The following is a 20,443-nucleotide window of genomic DNA, read 5'->3' on the forward strand; positions in this document are numbered from 1 at the left end:
TTTGACACAGAACGAGTGCAGAGTTGTAGCTGCAAGGTTATCCATTGCACTGCAGAGATCTTCACAGACAGCAGACTGCTGCTTATCCCCCACCAGAATGAGAGAGAATGAAAAGGTCTGCTAGTTGAGCTGCCTGATAGGCCACAAACCAGTTTTAACTTCAAAGATGGCAGTTAGCCGGGGTGTGAGTAGAAACCGCACGACAGGTTTTCTCCAATGATGATTTACTGATGGATAACCCCCCACTACCCAGTTTCAGCTCTACCAGCCCCTGATGGAAAGCATATGTTTGAAAGCAGAGGTGGAGAACCTGTGGCCCTGCGGGTATTGCTGGACTCCCATTAGCCCCAGTCAGCATGTCCCAGTAGTCAGGGGAAACGAGAGTGGTTGACTAGCAATATCTGAAAAGCAATAGCTTCCCTGTTTCTGCCTTTAAAGAATGGTGGTCTGCAAATCTGAGACTGAAAAGCTGCATGGTTCAGAAGACCATATAAATACTATACAGTACTGCCTTTTCCCATATAAACCTGCCCAGACTCAGAGATCAACAACTGAGGCCCCTCTGTGTGTGTGCCTCCTCCAAGAGGTGTTTAGAGAGTGGCATTATGACATCTGATGGGAGGGTATTTCCACAGGGTGGGCATGATTTCCAAGAAGGCCCTCTGCCTGGTTCTCTGTAACCTCACTTTTCACAATAGGAAACCACTAGAAGGCCCTCTGAACAGGATCCAGCCTAAATGATGGAGGTGGAGACAGGAACATTTTGAGAACATTTGCATTCTTTGGGCTGGAGAGTAGGGACTGCACTTTTCTTTGGCTGCCTAAGCATTTTCACACATGAGGCGTCCGAGCCAAAAAAGAAAATGCAGGTGCAATAATGTATTTTTCTCTTCTTTTCATTTTGCTAGATGATCGAAACGGAATGTTTTAAAGAACTAAATGTGTTTGGACCAAATGGTACTATCTCACCAGACCTTAACAAAAGCTACCCGCCAGAACCGCCGAAGAAAGGATTGCTGCACAGAATATTTAAGCGTCAGGTGAGAGCCTTGAGTCTTTGTGTGAGTAAGAGCCATTCTAAATGGAAATGGATTTTCACATGGCATATGAATATTCATTAGTCTGGATCGAGGCATTCTTTCTAACATACAGCTGAGCAGAAAGCGCTTTAAAAGAAAAAGAAAAAGCATTCGCACCTGCTGTAACATTTGAGAATTTAAAATTTCCCATCGCTGTTGAAACAAACATAATATGTTTTTCAAATAAAAACTACTGCACTCTGCAACAAGTAGCAAACAAGAGCAGAGAAGAATTCACTTAATTGGATCTGTAGCTTGCTCTTTTTCAAGGTCAGGTATATGAGACCTGTCCTTTGTTTCAGGAAATACACAACTTTGCAGTGGGATTTGCAGCAAAGATCAGGTTATATTCAACATAAGTATGTAGTGGCTTCCACTTGCACAATAGGACTTCCCCCATGTGCCTACTAAAACTGTTATGGGGGTTCTCCCAGCCCCTCAGAGCAGATCTGAGGATGGAACGACAGGGAGGGGGAATTCCCAATGCGCAAACAGAAGTTGTTCCGCCCGCACATTCATTTAGTTGAATACCGCCCATTATTCATTCCTGTTCAGGGAGGCCAATAGTCTAGGGGTAGGAGCTTGGAGATTTGAGAACCATTCATACTGAGGGTGAGATGAAACTGAGTAGCCATGGCTTATAACTGTGTCCCGCATTGGGATTGTTCAGGTATTTAGCAGAGATGAAAGGCATGGAGCAGAAGTCGGGAGCGGGTGTGCATGGGGTTCAGTTGGAACAATGCGTGGAGGGGGGGGGGAGAGAAGCCAGAAACATTCAAGGTGGAAGATGCTGGGGCAGCCTTTGTTAAATGGCAATCCGGGGAATTGTGCAGTTTGTTTAGATTTGCATCTCAAAGGGGGAGGGATCCAGCAGAGCAGAATGCACTATAATAAAATTCGCTGATATTCTTCACCTCCCCCTGTCTTAATCCAGTGAATTTTCTGACGTAATCCAAGCACAGCCGAAGCAGGTAGTCTTAATAATCCTTACAGAAAGTGCTCAAGCTTGGACGTTGGTTTACCTGGATGGGGAACTTGTGGTCCTCCAGATGTTACTGGACTACAACTTCCAACATTCTTGACTGTTGGCCATGCTGGTTGGAGCTGGTGGGAAGTGGAAAATCTCTGGAAGCCATAGGTTCTTCATCCCTGTTGCAGCAGAAGCCCAATAATGAGTAGACACCAAGAACACCTCTCTTCATGCCCTGGCTGTCTGAATGTCACGCATACCTGGAGTCGTTATTTGCTTAAAACTGGGGCTCAGCATTTTAGAGGAGCTTGTGGGAAACATGTAATCTTGACAAGTAGTTTAAAAGGCTACAATTTCCCCCTTTTGTACCGCAGGTTTGTTAAGGATCCAAGATTCAGAATATTTGCAGCTCATCACTGGCAGATAACATTTCATCCTGGGAACTCTAGACCAATGTGGTGGATGCAGAACGTTCTGGGAATCTTAACTTCTTCTTTTTCCAATCTCTCGTTCACTCTCTTTTAACTCTTTCAGCATCAGAACAATTCCAAGACTTCTCCAAACTCAAAGGCCAGTTTAAATCACCATATCAATTCCAACCATGTAAGTTCAAACTCCACTGGGAGCAGCTAGTTCTATCTTGGCTTCAGTGAATCTGCACTTTGCATCCTTCCACTATACTGTATGGAGCTTCGAGGATGAGAGAGAGAGAGAGAAAGAGAGAGAAATTGAGAGAGAAAGAGAGAGCACCCAACATTGAGCTAGAAGATCAACGAGCCTCCTACTGAGGGAGATTTTTTTTTTCCTTCGCCGTTCCTTCCAGTGGAGCCTCCCATTTCCATGAAGAATTTTCCTCTCAGGTCTGTTTTCGAAGGTGGCACTCGAGGTCTCGTGACTTACCATTGTCTCTGTAGGACATTGCAATAGAAACCGGAGTCCAACAACTTGCACGTATTTAAAATAGCATCATAACTAGAACGGAACTTTGTCCTTATTATTTTTAAAGAAAAGGTTTTGTAAATTTCTCTATTGTCTCAGTTTACATTTTGTACATTTGTATTTAAACGAAAGTCGGACTTGGGGATGTATATTTTCTGAGCAGCAGCTTGTAAAGCCATGTGTTTTAAGACTTTTTTTAAAAAAAAGAAAATCAAAGTGACTCAAGACTTCCAGAGACTTAAAATGAAATGGTTTTGTTTTGTTTTGTTGCAAATATAGAAATTTATTCATATGTTCCTTTTTTCATATCAGTTCTGTTGATATGAATGTTATGCCATGCTTCATTCTGTTTTTCATCTGTTTCGTTTACAGCAACACTGCAGACTAGTGTCTTCCCTGTTTTGTTACAGGCCTTGCATTTAATGCAACCTCAAACATACAGTCAAGATTTGCCATCTCTAAGGACACTAATACACTATGTCTGGGGTTCAGAATGTCATGGGACCAATGCTGTTGCTATTTGCACTTTTTTGTAGTTAGAATTCCCTTTTATGTCTGTTGCCGCTTAAAGTCCCTCCTCTCTCCCCTCCCCCACAAACCCACCACCCCAGACCTGTTTCCAGTGTTTCTGTTATTCTTGCTAAAACAAGAAGAGCAAACCTACATGAGCTCAGACACAGGAAGCCACCTGCTCTCCACATGAGAAACTCAACCTTTGCTGCTCATGTCAAGAAGATGCCAAGAAAATGACTTGATATCATCTCCAGGTGGAGTTTCGCACAGGCCATTGAGAAAGGGTGCTGGATCCATGTTGGATGCTGCAGTAATAAACTTGTGACTCCTGAGTTCCTATTGCACTGATCTATATAGCTCTTGCTGGTTCCCACCCTTGTATACTGCATCCTAGGCACAAGAGCAGAATCGGTATGGTTGATGCAGTCTACCTACCAGCAAGTATTCACAGCTCCCCTCCTCTTCCATATGCAACATTTTGTTTCAAAGTACTGTAAAGAGAGTCCAAAACCATGAAGCTTTGCTCAAAATGGCAGCTTCCTCACGACAGTACATCTTTTCTATCCCATGTCTATTTTGCCAGGAACTTCAGAGACTTCAGAGTATAACTTCACATCCTTGGCATTAGGGCATAAAGAAGAATTGCAACTTGATCTATTGTGTGGGCATGTGGATCACTGGAGACAAACATTTGTTTTTACTTCCATCTTACAGATGACAGCTCATGCAAATTTTAAGAGCTATGAATAGCACAAACAAAGTGAGCAACAAGTAGTTTGTTTCAAAAGAGATTATTTTAGTCAAATCACCACACTTAGTCTGTATGTTTCTAAGCAGCAGGAGGACACAACTTTTCAAATATTCCATAAAGCAATTTAAAAATTGCCGTTACCCAATGCATAGGAACCCATTTGTCTTAGGACTGCTTCATCTTTTATGTTTGAAATGCGTTCTTAGGAGTTGTAGCTGAGCTTAAAGATTTGCAGAATGGAAGATATAGGAAGATCTGGGAACTGTTTGAGATTTTTACACTCCCTGCATCTTTTTACCAAGATAAATTAAGATGTTGACCACATTTAGCACTGTGTGAATGAGCAGAAACTGGCCTGTACAACATACTTGCAGCTTCCACTCCCTTCTTTCTGCTCCCATGTGACTGGGAGAAGGTATATCATTTTGCTTAGTTTCATTTCCCCTGAATCCTATTTGTTACATATGGTAGTAGGACAGGGGAAGTGTGCGACCTTGTTCCTGCTTTTCGATCTCGCTGTATCTCTTGATACCACTGACCAGCTCCCTGGAGGGAACACAGTGTTACAAGGATTCCAGTCTGATCTATAGGACCAAGTCTAGAGAACAGTATTGGGAGAGTGCTTTTCAGGCCCCTGGGAGTCATGCAGAGCACTATTTATCCCCAATGCTTTTTGATATCTAGATGAAGCCTCTGAGCGCAGTCATTAGGTATTTGAGGGCAATTTGCCATCAGTATGCTTATAACACTCAGCTCTATTTCTCCATAACATCTGCATCAGGAAAGTCCATGTGGGCCCTGGGCCTAGATGAAGTGATGAGATGGATGAGGAGAAATCAACTGAACTTGAATCCTGGCCTTAAAGAGGCTCTTTGGGTGAGTGCTTCCCGTGTCTCAGAAACTGGCCAATTGCCTGCCCTGAACAGGTTGCACTCCCCTCTGAAGGAGCAGGTATGCAGCTTGGGGGCCCTTCTGCAGCCAGCTTATTCGCTAGAGGCATGTAGCTTGATACGCCTTCTACCAGCTCCAGCTGGCGCAACAGCTATGGCCATCCTTGGCCCAAGAGATCTCAGCCACAGTAGTTCACGTTTTGGTGACTTTGAGACAGAATCACTACAACACGCTCTATGCGCAGTTTGGTTTGGAAACTGCAGTTAGTGCAGAATGCTGCAGCAGGGTTGAGACAGGCATGAGATCCTGTCAGCGTATAGCACCCCTGCTCAGAGATCTGCACTGCTTGCCATTTTGTTAGTGGGCTTAATTCAAGATGTTGCTCTTAATATATAAAGCCCTGAGCAGCTTAAAGGTAAAGGTAAAGATACCCCTGACCATTAGGTCTAGTCTTGGACGACTCTGTGGTTGCGGCGCTCATCTCGCTCTATAGGCCGAGGGAGCCAGTGTTTGTCCACAGACAGCTTCCGGATCATGTGGCCAGCATAACTAAGCTGCTTCTGTCAAACCAGAGCAGCGCACAGAAACTCTGTTTACCTTCCCACCGGAGCAGTACCTATTTATCTACTTGCACTTTGACGTGCTTTCGAACTGCTAAGGTGGGCAGGAGCTGGGACCAAGCAACGGGAGCTCACCCCGTCGCAGGGATTCAAACTGCCAACCTTCCGATCAACAAGCCCTAGGCTCTGGTTTAAGCCACAGCACCACCCGCGTCCGCTTAGCAGCTTAGGACCAGTTTACTCAAAGGATCACCCTATCCCTTATATACCCACTTCAATTTGTGGAACTTGCACTTCTGCCCCATAATGTTTGTTCCACTCTTGTAAGAAATGGATCTTTTAATGTGGCAGCTCTTGACTCTGAAACCCTCTGCCCGTTGACATTAGGCAGGCCCCTTCACTGTATTCTTTTTGGCGCCTGCTAAAAACTTCCTTGTTTAGGCAAGCCTACCCAGGCATATGAAGTTGATATGTTTTAATCTGTAACTTTAGTCCATAATGTAGTTTTAACAGTTAGTTTTATTTATGTTCTGGTTTTTGAAACTTGTTTTTAACGTGGACGATTTAAAATGCACATTTTATATGCTTTGCAAACCGCTTAAAGGTTTTATTTACAATTAAGCGATATACAACTTAAATTAAATTTTTAAAAAATGAACCTAGAATTGAGGTTTAAAACAAACCCTGCTTGGTTTAACATGCCAGCTTCTTATAGCCGATGTTTGAAGTTAGCTTGTTTTGAGACTGACCAGAGTTTGCTTTGAACTATGATCCCTGGTTTTTATATACGGTAAGTCAGGATTCACAGCTGACCAGTAAGACAAGAGGGTGGATGCCTTTCTGCTCACACATGTAGTGCTAAACCATGGTTTCCTGTTTCATGCAAATGCAGCTGTTGTGAAAGATACAAAGCTGGTTTGAAAAATGGCGTCTCCATGTTGAGTTCTTCCTCACACCACATGCCAGCCTACATTAATGGCTCCTATTTCTATGCTTCATATTTCCTTTCAACGGTAGCCAATGATGTGATGATGGGGCTGGGAAACACATCATCTGTTGATGTTGGGATCTGTTGATCATGGGAGCTGACCAAGGGAAGGATGAAAACTCAATTCTGTTTTTTAAGATATCTTGTAGAATTCCTCCCAGTAGACTGACCTTGTGACAAGTAGTGAGGTGAAGAAGCATTTTAGTCTTTTGCCATGGCCACACCTGTGGTGAGAAACATATTATACCCCAGATATGTTGACATGGCTGAAGTCATAAATGCTTCATAGAATTTACAGTGATTCAGTTGTTCAGCCCCTCTGGATATTTTAGATGCTGACCAAATTGGTTCCTTTCCTTTTTCCTATCCAACCAGCGTATTTTGAAACTAGTTTTGGCCACTGACTTTCTCCTCTACTAAGCTCTTGCATGATGAATAAAATGATGATGAGTAAGGATGATGCAGTGCCCATTGCTTTTCATGTGCAGTGGTACCTCGGTTTATGAACACAATTGCTTCCGGAAGTCTGTTCATAAACTGAAGCGTTCATAAACTGAAGCGAACTTTCCCATTGAAAGTAATGGAAAGTGGATTAATACGTTCCAGATGGGTCCGCGGAGTACTCAACCTGAAACGTACTTAACCCGAAGCATGGGTGTAATTGGTTCCAGAAGTCTGTTCATAAAACGAAGCAAACTTTCCCATTGAAAGTAATGAAAAGTGAATTAATCCGTTCCAGATGGGTCCGCGGCAAACCGAAAATTCGTAAACCGAGGTGTTCATAAACCGAGGTTCCACTGTACAATGATATCATATTTGCAAGAGATCTGCTGGAAGTGGCTTGTAAGATTGACAATTCAAAATTCCCATAGCTGGTTAGCTAATACAAAAAGGCTGTGCGTATTGGATACCAATGTTGATCCAAGAGATTGAAATAGGTTGGTTTGGGGTGATGCATGAGGGAGATAGAAAAAAACACCATGTGCAACAAAGGGCATTTGCAGTGAGGGCAATTGTTTCATCAATTCAAGGTGCCACTTCTCTCCCCAAAAGTACAGAGCACATCACGAGCTTCCCCTTCCCCTTTTCCATCTCTGCTTCATCTCTGCCTTTCCATGCCTTTAGCCATAGTTCCCTCGTGGATTTTCTTACCTTTCTTCCTCTTGTCTTTCCAGGCTAATTTAGTTGGATGGTTTTTCCAAATAATATTAAGCAACACTGAACACAGAGTTTTGGCCTTCTCTTCCACCTTAACAAGAACAAAGATAATTGATGAGGCAAGAACTGGGAAACCTCTAGGGCTGCCCCATATGATAGGAGTCACAGAGCATTTTCCCATTAAGAAATTCCAGGTGTGATGAATACTTTCTTGACCTGCACTAATTTTCCATCAGCATTAACAGTTTTTGTTTTGAACAGTAATAACAAAAAATCTGGTACAGCAATAAGAATGCAACTTAGTACAGTTGCGCAGGACACATTATTGACTTTTAAAAAAGATTAAATGGAGAACCATGACTTGTCATGTGTAACAAGACTCTTGAACTGGAACCTTTGTATTTTTTAATCTGAAAACTCTTCCTCTGCAAAAGTCCATGTATCTCAGATTTATTATTTGCATCTCGTTTGTAAAAGGAATCATGAGTGTGGGTGGCCCTCTCACTTGATTTTTGGTTTTTCCCTCTGACGTTGATTAAATCAGTTATTTTGTGATCATCCATTTGAATCTCTGCATAACGGTGAAAGCTGTTGGGTAACAAAACATAGAATTCTGTAGAGGCCAAGCTGTAATTTGGAAGGTTGCTATATTAACTTTTGTATTTGTATTACCTGGAAAAGATGTCTAGGACTATTTCCTTTATAGAGAACCTCAGTGAATTGAAAACTGAATAAAACCTTAGAATTGAGCTTTGCATTTTAAGATTCCTGCAGAGTTAATAGAAAGACCATTCAACAAGTGAAGGGACAGTAGCTCCATAAGTTGTTTGCCTTGTTAATATCAAAAGCCAATAGGCATGAAGAAAACAATTTTTAAAATGGTATTTTTCCACCCATATTTGTTCTGATTGCTTAGGCAGATAATTCTGTGGCCTTCTCACCCAAAAATTCTTACACATAGGAGCACGCTGCTGTGGGTACTATCCCATCCCATCCCATGTGCAAGTGGAGACTGGACCTCACCCCATCTTAGAAGCTTGAATAAGCTGTTGGGGAGGAAAGTAACTACTTTATATCAGGCCAGTCTATGTATCCATCTAGTCCATTATTGTCTACTTTGACCAGCAGTGACTCTCCAGAGTCTGCCTGAGAGCTTTCTCCATTGCCTGCTACCTGACCCTTTTAACTAGAGATTTTGAGGATTGAATTTGAGAACTTCTGGATGCAAAGCATGTGCTACGATCCCTTCTCTTGATTTTATGGAACAGGGAAGCTTGTTGCTGGGTTTGTTTCCATCACATTAGAAATACTTCTCAGCAAGTCTGTGAAGCATAGTGGAACACAATCCAAGGTGAATGGATGTCAAAAAGGCCTCTCTTCCTCAGCAAATAGGTCCATGCTCCTAGAGAAAGCAGGAGCAATCTCTTCACATCCCTGAGTACTTGGTGTGGAGTGGCTCCCCGCCCCAGTCTACACCTGCAGGACCACATGCAGTAGACCAGATGCATGGAACCTGATGCCCAAAGCAGATTGCTAAGTGTAAAAATGATGCCTACCTGCATCCCAGAAGGCAACTGCCATATATTCAGAATCAAATATTCTATCCTTCCAAAAAATGTTGATAAAAAGGATGTGTACATTTCTATTGATGCCACACCGGCCACTCTTAAAGATTCAGCTTTTTGCCTGTATCAAGGGAGGCAATCGATTTAAATTCTCTGTTGCATTTCTGAGCAACTTCAACACTTTAATCCACGATTTAGTTCACCATAGCAGACATAGCTAAATTGATGGACTATATTATGACTAGACGTGTCACATTTTTTAAATAAAAAAATAATCACAACTTGCTAATTACAAATTACATCATGGGTCCGGTTTTAAAAGTATATTTAGGAATCAGTGTTTTAAAGCATTCATCGTACTTCAGTGTCTGTAAAAGACAGGCACTTCTTCTTCAATAATGTTTTTCATAAGTTAAAAAATATATACATTTTATAATAAATGGAACCAAATGTTCTCAATTAGGGAAAAAGTAGCGGCTGTTGGTATTGTAAGATAATAATAATAATATGATTAATAATAATAATTCTAGAATCCAAAGGGTGTTTTTTTCATTTTGTTTTAATTTTCAGGGAGTTTCTTACATTGTTAAATGAAAATAGTTTTCATTTTGAGGTTGTTATTGACAATAATGGCTTCTGTGTTTTCTGGCTGTTTGAATTCTCCGTACGCGTCTAATAATATTGCAGTGCTGCTGTATCTAGATCAAACCACTGTTTCGTTTTCCAATTTTGTTTTGAGATTCCTTTTTTTTAAGAAAAATAAATTCCTTTATTTAAGTATATGCCAAGTATTGTTCTGTTCCGCATTCACTTTACGCCCTTTTACCAGTTGCGTAAACAGTTGCATACCAGTTGCTCATAACTGAGTTGGATCCACTTCTCCATTGGGCATGTAAAATTAGGACAGTGGTACACCTGGTTATGAACTTAATTCATTCCAGAGGTCTGTTCTTAACCTGAAACCATTCTTAACCTGAGGTACCAACTTTAGCTAATGGGGCCTCCTGATGCCGCCACGCAATTTCCGTTCTCATCCTGAGGTAAAGTTCTTAACCCGAGGTACTACTTCCGGGTTAGAGGAGTCTGTAACCTGAAGTGCTTGTAACCTGAGGTACCACTGTACTGTAATGTCAACAAGGGAAACTCAACCAAAGATGAGTCAGTTCCACTGGTGCCAATGGCAGAATCAAACACATGCTTAAATTTAGGTGTATGCACTCGTTTTGGAATGAATGAGAAGTTAAAGCTAATAGAGGCCATTCAGTTCAATCTTCTTTTTTACTCACAAGAATTGCTGGGTAGTTATAATGCACTCTGCGTGGGGCTCCCTTTGGGTCTGCTTCAGAACCTCTATCTGGTGCAGAATGCAATGGACAATGGGAGCTTCTGGTTGAGAACATGTGACCCCATTGTTACAGCTGCACTGGCCGCCAATCTACTACCAAGCCAGGTTCAAGATTCTTGAATTAATTTACAAAACCCTGACCAACTTAGTTCTAGGGCACTAGGGGTTGCCTGAACCATCATATCACAACTCAATCTCCTTTTATTTTACCACACTATCTATTTTTCCCCCTACTAACCAAATACAAAAATTAAAACCAACACTCTTAAACTATTTTAGTGTTGAATGTCAAAAACTGGGCTTTTCTGCTGGTTCTCTCAGCGGCTTTTGATACAATTGAGCATAACATCCTTCTGGACCGTCTAGAACAGGGGTCCCCAGACTACGGCCCGGGGGCCGGTTGCAGCCCAATTAGCCTGCCAATCCGGCCCGCGGCAGCGCTCTTCCGGGTTGGGAAAAAAGCGCCGAAAATCCTTTGTGCGCATGCGTATGGGCCTCTCCCGACCCGGAAGAAGTCATTTCTGGTGCACTTCCGGGTCGGGGGAGGCCCACGCGCATGCGCACAACGGATTTTCGGGGCTTTCCCCACCCTGGAAGCGCGCCGCCGCGCCAGTAAGCGCCCCTGCGCATGCGCACGGGCGCGCACTCCCCCGCCCGCCGGCCCGCACAGGTGCGCGCTCCCCCGCCCGCCGGCCCGCCGCGCGATAGGCGCGGTGGGAACCGGCCCAAACGTCAGTAAGTCTGGGGACCCCTGGTCTAGAAGTTGGGGGCACTGTTATACAGTGGTTTCGCTCCTTCCTCCTGGGCTGTGTTCAGAAAGTGGTGGTGGGGGATGAGTGTTCAGACCCCTGGGCTCTCACTTGTGGGGCGCCTCATGATTCTGTCCTTTCCCCCATGCTTTTTAACATCTACATGCAGCCGCTGGGAGAGATCATCAGGGGGTTTGGGCTGGGTGTTCATCAGTATGCGGATGATACCCAGCTCTACCTCTCTTTCAAATCAGAACCAGTGAAGGCGGTGGAGGTCCTGTGTGAGTGTCTGGAGGCGGTTGGAGGATGGATGGCGGCTAACAGATTGAGGTTGAATCCCGACAAGACAGAAGTACTATTTTGGGGGGACAGGAGGCAGGCAGGTGTGGTCCTGGTTCTGAATGGGGTAACTGTGGCCCTGAAGGACCAGCTGTGCAGCCTGGGAGTCATTTTGGACTCACAGCTGTCATGGAGACGCAGGTCAATTCTGTGTTCAGGCCAGCTGTTTACCAGCTCCATCTGGTACGCAGGCTGAGACCCTATCTGCCCATGGACTGTCTCACCAGAGTGGTGCATGTTCTAGTTATCTCTCGCTTGGATTACTGCAATGCATTCTATGTGGGGCTAACTTTGAAGGTGACCCAGAAACTACAACTAATCCAGAATGCGGCAGCTAGACTGGTGACTGGGAGTGGCCGCTGAGACCACATAACACTGGTTCTGAAAGACCTACATTGGCTCCCAGTACGTTTCCGAGCACAATTCAAAGTGTTGGTGCTGACCTTTAAAGCCCTAAATGGCCTCGGTCCAGTATACCTGAAGGAGCGTCTCCACCCCCATCATTCTGCCCAGACACTGAGGTCCAACACTGAGGGCCTTCTGGCGGTTCCCTCGCTGTGAGAAGCCAAGTTGCAGGGAACCAGGCAGAGGGCCTTCTTGGTAGTGGCACCCGCCCTGTGGAACACCCTCCCACCAGATGTCAAAGAGAAAAACATCTACCAGACTTTTAGAAGACGTCTGAAGGCAACCCTGTTTAGGGAAGCTTTTAATGTTTAACAGACCATTGTATTTCAATATTTTGTTGGAAGCCGCCCAGAGTGGCTGGGGAAACCCAGCCAGAGGGGTGGGGTATAAATAATAAATTAGTAGTAGTAGTAGTAGTATAGTTATTATATTGCTTCTACCTTTGAATTTTTTTTAAGCATTTGGCATGAACAATGAGTAAAGAAGTAATTTGCTAATTTAGCTATTGTTGCAATAATTCTTGGCCATTCTTTTTAACTGCAGAATATACTGTAGGGGAGCATTTTCCAATCTGGCGCTCTCCAGTTCTATTGGGCTGACAACGCCTATCAGTCCCAGGAAGTTGTCATGGAAAATATCTGGAGGGAACCAGGTTGCAGAATGCTGCTGCCATATGATTGGGTGTCTCATCTACCTTTATGAGCTCCCCTCCCCCCCAAGAATACTTGTAGATAGTAAGATGATGCTTGGTGTACACAGGCTTGTTTCATACTCATGGCTTCCAGTTCACAGCACATGTTCACCTTTAGCTCCTCAGCTGTGTTTTTCATACCAGCTGCAACCTTTTGGTCTTTGGATCTATTGCCAATGGGTAGATCTCAAGCATTAAAAACACAACATGACTGCTCCAGGGTTAAATGGAGCAAGCTTAACTATGCACAAAGTGATCGTACCTAAGCTCTAAAAGTCACATGAATATAAGAAGGACAAATCAGTGTCACAATAAATTTATTATCTAAACCAAACATATAATATATAATGTGTTTATTTTCATTTCCTCCACCACCTCAATTCTATAGTGCTGCTAACGTTCTTTTTCTGTAGTTAGAAAGAAAGTTAAAAGAAATAACTATTTTGAAATTATATCTCGCCATGAATTCATAGATTGAAAATGCTCTTTTATTCATATTTGAATTTGGAGCAAATAATTGCCTTTCCTTTCTTTATGGTTCTCTTTTTTAAACTTGGAAACGATAAAGTTGGCTCCCTTGCTAGGCTGGTGAAATGGATATCCAACAAAATTCTAACAGCTTCCCATATGGAACAGCAATGGGAACAGTTTTGTATTACAAAATCTGAGTGATATAGTCCAAAACATGAAACCTCAGAATTAAGCTTTAAAAGGTAGCACAACTTTCTGTGTTGATATAGCTACAAATAACATGTTAGATAAATAACACCCTTGAAGGCTTTTGAGTTATGGACACTAAGTTTCAAACCCTTATGTTACTGTCATAAAAAAGTAGAATGGGAACCTTTTCGCTTCTCAAGTGGTATCGTTATTCAATATAGTTGCAATCAACCAGTTTGTTCAACAGCATAATGAATTCTAACAAGCTAGAGATAAAATTAATTTCTTATCAAAATTCTCTTTTGTGAATTTTGCTGTTCAATATTCTCCATATATTCTTTGCCTGCTCATATGTTCTCCTGATTGTTTAGCAGATGTGTCTGACACACAGAAATATTTCGCGATATTGGCAAACTAAAGTTGGCATACCAATGTTTTAAATAAGTAATATAAATGACTTGATTTCAACAAGTGGTAACTTCATATCTTTAAAATACACTCTTCACCTTGACATCTGCCAAGGGAAAACTTGATGCTTCTGTCACATAAATGCTGCACATAACAATCCTAACCTTTCTTATCTGGGAGTAAGCCCCATTGAGTTCAATAGGACTTATTTTTTAGTTGACTTGGTTAGTCATGCGTAGAGCAGATCCAGTGAAAAAGAATGACTTCATTGGGCTTATGCTAAACATGGCTAAGTTTTGAGCCAACCCTGTATATTATTCCAGACTGCAATTTAAATATTCCCACCTGATCATGGGAAGCTGTACAGTTGTCCAAATAATTTATCTATCATGTAGCATAAGAAATGTCATTGTGCCTTTATTGAAAGGTAGTGGAAAATTGTTCATTATAATATCTGCTTGAATGATCCAAAATTATGTCCTTCGCACAAGCATTTCTAGGGGACCGTTGATGCTCAAAGTCAAACTTTCTAAATAGCTCCTTCTCTGAGAGCAATCTTCAATATTCTGAGTGTCACCATGGTTGCTGCAGCAAATTGTTATGTATTCATTGGCTGGATCCACTGACTCACGGGATTTTTCTGTCAATTTCATGTCGTTCGCCTGTATCATGGCACTACAGGTGCTTCTCCGCCTTAGTCCCTTGCTGGTGTAGCTGGGATTCTGGTTCTCATTAAGATAGACTTTTACCTTCCCGTTTGACATTTTGGTTTCATAGTTTCTAAGCTTCAGAAGTCTCTCACTGAAATAATCTTGCAAAGATTGGTCACAAACACTACTTTTGGTTTTATTGTGCCCTTTAGCGAAGTGGACTGCCGAGTTACCCAAGTTTCTGGCTAGACCCTCAGAGCTTCTGTTTGGTGGGTTTTCAAATCTTGTTCTTCCCAGATCCAGCAGTGTGAAGCAAGAGTTGGAACCTCTGGAATGATTATTCTGTTTTAGAAGAAAAGGAGAGGAAGTGTGAGTTAAGAAAGGCATTGTGTTGCTAATTGAATTTTATCCTTAACAAACAGGCTCCCGCCAATCCACCCTCAACAGTCTCATCCGCCAACTTAGAGTCATTCCAGTCAGGCAGACCAACCTACTAACCCGGGACAATTTACACGATGCATGGATTTATGAATGAAGTCAACAAGACGGGTCAGAGGCAACGTGCCTTTGACAAACGGTTGTTGACATAAAATGGCGGGAAAGGGCCATTGCATTTATGTTCTGCTTACGGGCTTCCCACTGTGGGAAGACAGGATGTTTTGGTCTGATCCAGGAGGTCTCTTCTCACTTTTTTTGCAACAGCAAGTAAGAGAAGCAGTTGGGCCTGTGGCTCTGGATATTGCCATTAGCTCCCCAGCTTAGACGTGGGCCTTAGCAGCTGCCCAAGACTGCCAATCTCTGACACTGGTCTTGGATATTATTTGTCAGTGGGATCATAAAAGCGGTCACTTCCAACATGATTTATATGTATACTTGCCATAACTGGTGTGTGTGTGGGTGTGCACATTTGTGTGCCAAACACTGCAAGCAGAAGTGTTTGGGGGAATAAACGGGGAGGGGAAGAGGGCTCGGGATTTCTTACCCCATCCCTATTGGCAATGACATAAATAAACACAGTAAGTTTGTTATCAACACAAAACATATGGCTCAGTAAAATGTGAGCACATGCTTAACTCTCCCATTGGAGTAAACTGGACTTCAACATGGTCAGTTTTAGCTGAATTGTCACCAAAGAATTGCAAAATTTCACTGAAAGACAAAGAGCGTAATCCAGAGGAAAAGACCCTCCCTTGAATGCCATTGAACTACTGGAATTTAAGTGCTTTGCTGCAGACTTAATCTCATTTGTTGTTTTAAAGGAATGCAGACATGCCTACTTGAAGACATCCAGATATTCCACACACACACACACACACACACACACACACCGCTCCTCTCCCCTAGAAAAAGAAATTCTAGTTTAGCTAACAGTTGAATGTTATTGTAACTAAGGCAGCTACCTTGAGATTCAAGAACTTCTATGGCATTTAATACCATCTAATATTATGAAAGCGCATGAAGTGCATTATTTTTCTGATTCTGTATTGCTAAGGTGCTTGCTGCCTTGGAAACTAATTACACTGATACGTGAAGTTAAAAATAGCAAAACAAAGAATGCATTCCGACTCAGTAAAAAATAAAATAAAATCTGGCATCGATCAGAATAGCTGATTTACATTTTGATGTGATTATATTGAATATATAAATATTGTTTTGCATATTCTCCAAGCTACCAGCTGTGTACTTGCTAACTTTCTGCCAGTATTGTGGGGGGTGGGAGGGAAGGTGAAAGAGGGCTATTCTATCACCGCTGCTGAGAAACCAGGTAGCTTTATCCTTCCCTCGAAAGTCACTCAGCAGCTGCCACTCTGCAGACTACCTGGACTGTTTTCATCCTAGATGGTTGTTATAAGGCTCCTGGACATGTTTTCTGCCCTCCTCCTTCCCCATACTTTTTTTAATTGTGTATCATGATGTATTTCACGCATCCCCAAACTTCGGCCCTCCAGATGTTTTGGACTAGAATTCCCATCTTCCCCAATGACTGGTCCTGTTAGCTAGGGATCATGGGGGTTGTAGGCCAAAACATCTGGAGGGCCGAAGTTTGGGGATGCCTGATGTATTTTATACAGTAGCCCCGCAGGCAGGAAGTGTTACTACTGACCTTGCAAAACACTCTGGGAGCTGTTTTGGCTAAAAAGCAGGGTAAAAATCTTTAAATCAGTGCACAAGGCAGAAAATCCATGTGTATAGCTGACAGCCAGTCTTGGCTATTTGAAGAATCTGTTTACTCCTATTTGAAAATAACATGTCTGTTGTATTCGCATTTTAAATTTTTAGGTGTACACTTAAAAGAGCTCAGGTGTACAGCCTAATATATTTACTGCTTTTCAGTACTGCTTTTCAGTGTTTAGGATTTATGCTGTGCATGAACTAAGCTAGCAGTAGCTAACCTTTCTGTCCAAATACTATTTACAGGCCAGCTTGAACAGATATCTGTATGTATGTATTCAGGTGTGCTGCTTGTTTTAGTATAAGCAGCTTACTCCTTCAAAGACTAGAGTCAAAACTATTATTAAAAGAGCTTTTATAAATGCTCCAAAATATCCCAAGATATTTGCAGTTTCAGGCCTATTTTGGTGCCCCTCTATTCTTCCAGTTTCTTATATTGTCGTGCTGCATTCCACTACCGATATACAGCATTTGGCTCTTTAGAGAGTCATCAAAATGTGTAGTGGCAGGTGAGTCACCCTAAATACTGGATAACATAAGGACAATAACTGCGACATAGCCAATTTTAACCCGAGATTGATTATTTCCTTCTCAAGGAGCAGTCACACAAAACAGATCATGTTTTTCAAAACCCAAGGCTAGCTGGTTACACTAGCAAATGGGTTGAGACAATTTTAAGCCACCTGTGATTGATTATTTCCTTCTGAAGGAAAAAAACATATAAAATGGGTAATGTTTGTTTTTTTTAAAAGCACCAAGGCTAGCCAGTTACACTAGTAAATGGGTTGCACAACATATAAATCTTCAGAATAAAAATGAAATGAAAATAAAATGCACACGGCATATACAGCAGCAGTAAAGCCTTCAACCTTTTCCTTTTTAAATAGTATTCGATGGTGGTGATGGGAAGTATCCCAGGTTTGTTATCTATATTCACATTTAAGTAACATCTACGCAGGTATTCCTTGATTGCAGCTCTTTGAAGAAGCCACTTTAAAGTAAAGCAGAAGCAATCAAAATGTACCACTAATCAGAATGTCTGTGAGAGTTGATTCGCATTGTCATTCGATGTAGAGCGGGGTGAATATTTTTTCTTTCTTTTGGGGGGTCTTTTTTAGTCCAGATTGTGCTAATCACCTGCATAATGCATTTGAGTGCAAAACAGATTCTGGCTTGCTGATCTCAACCCACAGCAGAAATAACTGCTGCAATGTGTGTGCCGCTCTGCTCTTTGTTCATGTGGCAAACCATTCAGGCAGGCATTCATCCCACACCTAGAAAGTGCTGCTTTGTCTCAGGAGCAAAAAGTGGCACAGCAACAGTAACTAGGCTTCCCAATTACATGTCACCATTTTATTCATGCAGTTTACTGAGCCTGTGCATGATGAATGTAGGCCCTGCCACATGAACTGGCTTCCGATCCCTAGCCTGCCCCATATCGAGTTATGCACCATGGATTATTTGTCTCAAAAGGGCTCCAGTGGGAGTTCAGTCATTAAATGGTGCTTCCTCGTGAAAAGCCCCTTCCTAACTTTTTTCATGATCTCCCTCTCGATTGCAGGACAAAGAATAGCACAATGTGGGGCTTTAGACAGCTACTCATTTTCTCTTTTGCCTTTGGTTGACCAGACGATTGCTACCAACCACTGTCCTAGATATGTCCCCCATCAACTACCAATAAAGTCATCTGTGATTAGTTTTTATATATTGCATTCTAGTTAACTAACAAAATTGCAGTCTTGGTGTTCCCAGAACGGCCACCACTATAATATGATTGGCCACATATTTGATGAATTATATTTGTGAGTCTACAGCAATGTTCTCTGGGTGATGGAAAAAATGAAAACAGCTGATCAACACTTTTAATTGTATCAAAACTGATACCAAAGAAACTTTTTGCACAAACTCTTGATGATCTCCCAAGTCCCCTCTTTTATGGAGTGACAAGAAGGGATTGCTGTGTAAAGCTTGCACATTCTTGCAGAAAGAACTCTGGGTGGATACCTACCTTAACATCCTGGAAGCCTGGATATTCTGGGATGCTTGGTAAGGTGCAGATGGTGAAACTATTTGACCGCCGCCGCCGCCAAGACCGACTCCTTGAAAGATGACATTGCCCTGGATCAGTTGGCTTTTCATTGTGGCAAAACATTGTTCGATCTTTCAGAAGGCTGGCTGCTGGGTGCATTTTCAAATCCCTTTGCGCCATCTCAGCACTTTTGCAAACTTTGAAATGCCAAACAAGTTCTCTCTCTCTCTCTCTCTTGTCACCACTTTGGCCTTCCAGTCATTTAAAAACCATATGATAAGCTGAGGCTAAGTTGCTGTGTGGGCGCTTCACTAGGTAGCTGTTGAGAGGCTGCTGGTGTGTGTAGCTCTCTGAACCGCCTGTGAATCTGAAATGCTGCAGCCCTTAATGCTGCGTTTATAAGCTGCCAGCCCTTGGTGGCAAGATAGCAAGGCCAAGCCACCAACGCAAATGGATTTTAGATGTGGGGGCATTTGCAGGGATTACGAAAGCTCTGCCTTCTGGTGTTAAATTCCCCACTGCCGTCAAATTGCGCCAGACCTGATGCAAGCGCCGACGCAATGACAATTACAGAGGATCAGCGGCAGGCTATGCACGCAAGCAGAGCAACTGGTGTTCCCAGGATGACATCAATGAACATTGATCACAGCCGTTGAGATGCTTGCTCTTAGTCACGCAGCTTAGCAAAGCATTTATGAGCTTATGCTAAATGTGAGATAATACCAGCATGTGAGCCTGTTAACCCACAGGTCAAAAAGGTATACTGTATACTGTGTGTGTGTGTGTGTGTGTGTGTGTGTGTGTGTGTGTGTGTGTGTATGTTAAACAGGAGTTGGTAAAAATAAAAAATAAAAACTGCAAAGAAAAGTCAAGCAGTTGGGGAGGACTTTTTTCTTCTCCTGCAGTTCCACTTATTAAGAGAAGGCAATGTGCCTTAATATTAAACTCTAATTAAGAGGCCACTTTTATGTGCAAAGGTTGATCTGACAACCTTAGTTAAGGATACTGACCAAATTTCTGGGCCAGAAGGAAGCACAGACCCTTTGCACACCCATAATCTGGGTGCTTCCAGCCAGAATTCATACATTGCTTTTTGAACTGTTTTACTGCCCATTGGTCAATGCCCTAAAATGAATTCTGTACTCTGATGTACAGACCCTTGTGTGTACAAAAGCTAAGTCTTGCATTCTTCTCATTGGTAAATGCTCCACCCTGGAAGTCTTCAAATTACATGTAACATTGTTCACCCTTCAAGAAAAGCTCACTGATTGTGATAGGAAAGCATTAGCAAACGTATGGACCCTCATTTTCCCACTTACGTTCCCTAAAAAAAGCTCAACAACTTTGGCTCCCTAAAAGAAGCTCAAGAACTTTAGTCAATCCAACGGGGAGATCACTGCCAGTTTTTTAATAGTGGGAGTAGATCGCAGTCTCTTGAAAGTTGGACATGTTGCTCTAGATCGTCTGATCTTATGCTATCATAAGAAGAGGGCTGTATCGGTCCTGTGTTATTTAAATTCGGTACTGCAATGTTATATGTTCACCTTTTTTGAGGTATATAACTACAAATTTAGCACACAC

The 20,443-nt window shown here is 42.4% G+C and overlaps 2 protein-coding genes across 4 annotated transcripts in view; one reads left to right on the plus strand and one right to left on the minus strand.

The window, feature by feature from the left end:
* Positions 1-11,141, plus strand: part of GRK5 (G protein-coupled receptor kinase 5) — a 165,677-nt gene extending 154,536 nt beyond the window's left edge. Inside the window, exons 15-16 of one of the 3 annotated variants that reach the window (XM_035138644.2) lie at positions 909-1,040; positions 2,584-11,139. In XM_035138644.2, coding sequence (XP_034994535.1) covers positions 909-1,040; positions 2,584-2,682 — 231 coding nt within the window. In that variant the 3' untranslated portion in view covers positions 2,683-11,139. Of the gene's footprint in view, positions 1-908; positions 1,041-2,423 lie in introns of all 3 variants that reach the window. The other 2 variants (XM_035138645.2, XM_035138646.2) reach the window with 2 other exon arrangements.
* Positions 11,142-14,247: 3,106 nt separating this feature from the next.
* On the minus strand, positions 14,248-19,086 carry LOC118096550 (uncharacterized). Its single transcript, XM_035138502.2, has 3 exons — positions 18,842-19,086; positions 16,346-16,348; positions 14,248-15,003 (listed from the first exon to the last, which is right to left on the minus strand). The coding sequence occupies exons 1-3, from the start codon at positions 19,040-19,042 to the stop codon at positions 14,485-14,487; spliced, it is 723 nt and encodes a 240-aa protein (XP_034994393.2). The 5' UTR covers positions 19,043-19,086; the 3' UTR covers positions 14,248-14,484.
* Between the last annotated feature and the right edge of the window lie 1,357 nt (positions 19,087-20,443).

Source organism: Zootoca vivipara, chromosome 5 (assembly GCF_963506605.1).
Source record: "Zootoca vivipara chromosome 5, rZooViv1.1, whole genome shotgun sequence".
Classification (NCBI taxonomy): Eukaryota; Metazoa; Chordata; class Lepidosauria; order Squamata; family Lacertidae; genus Zootoca; species Zootoca vivipara.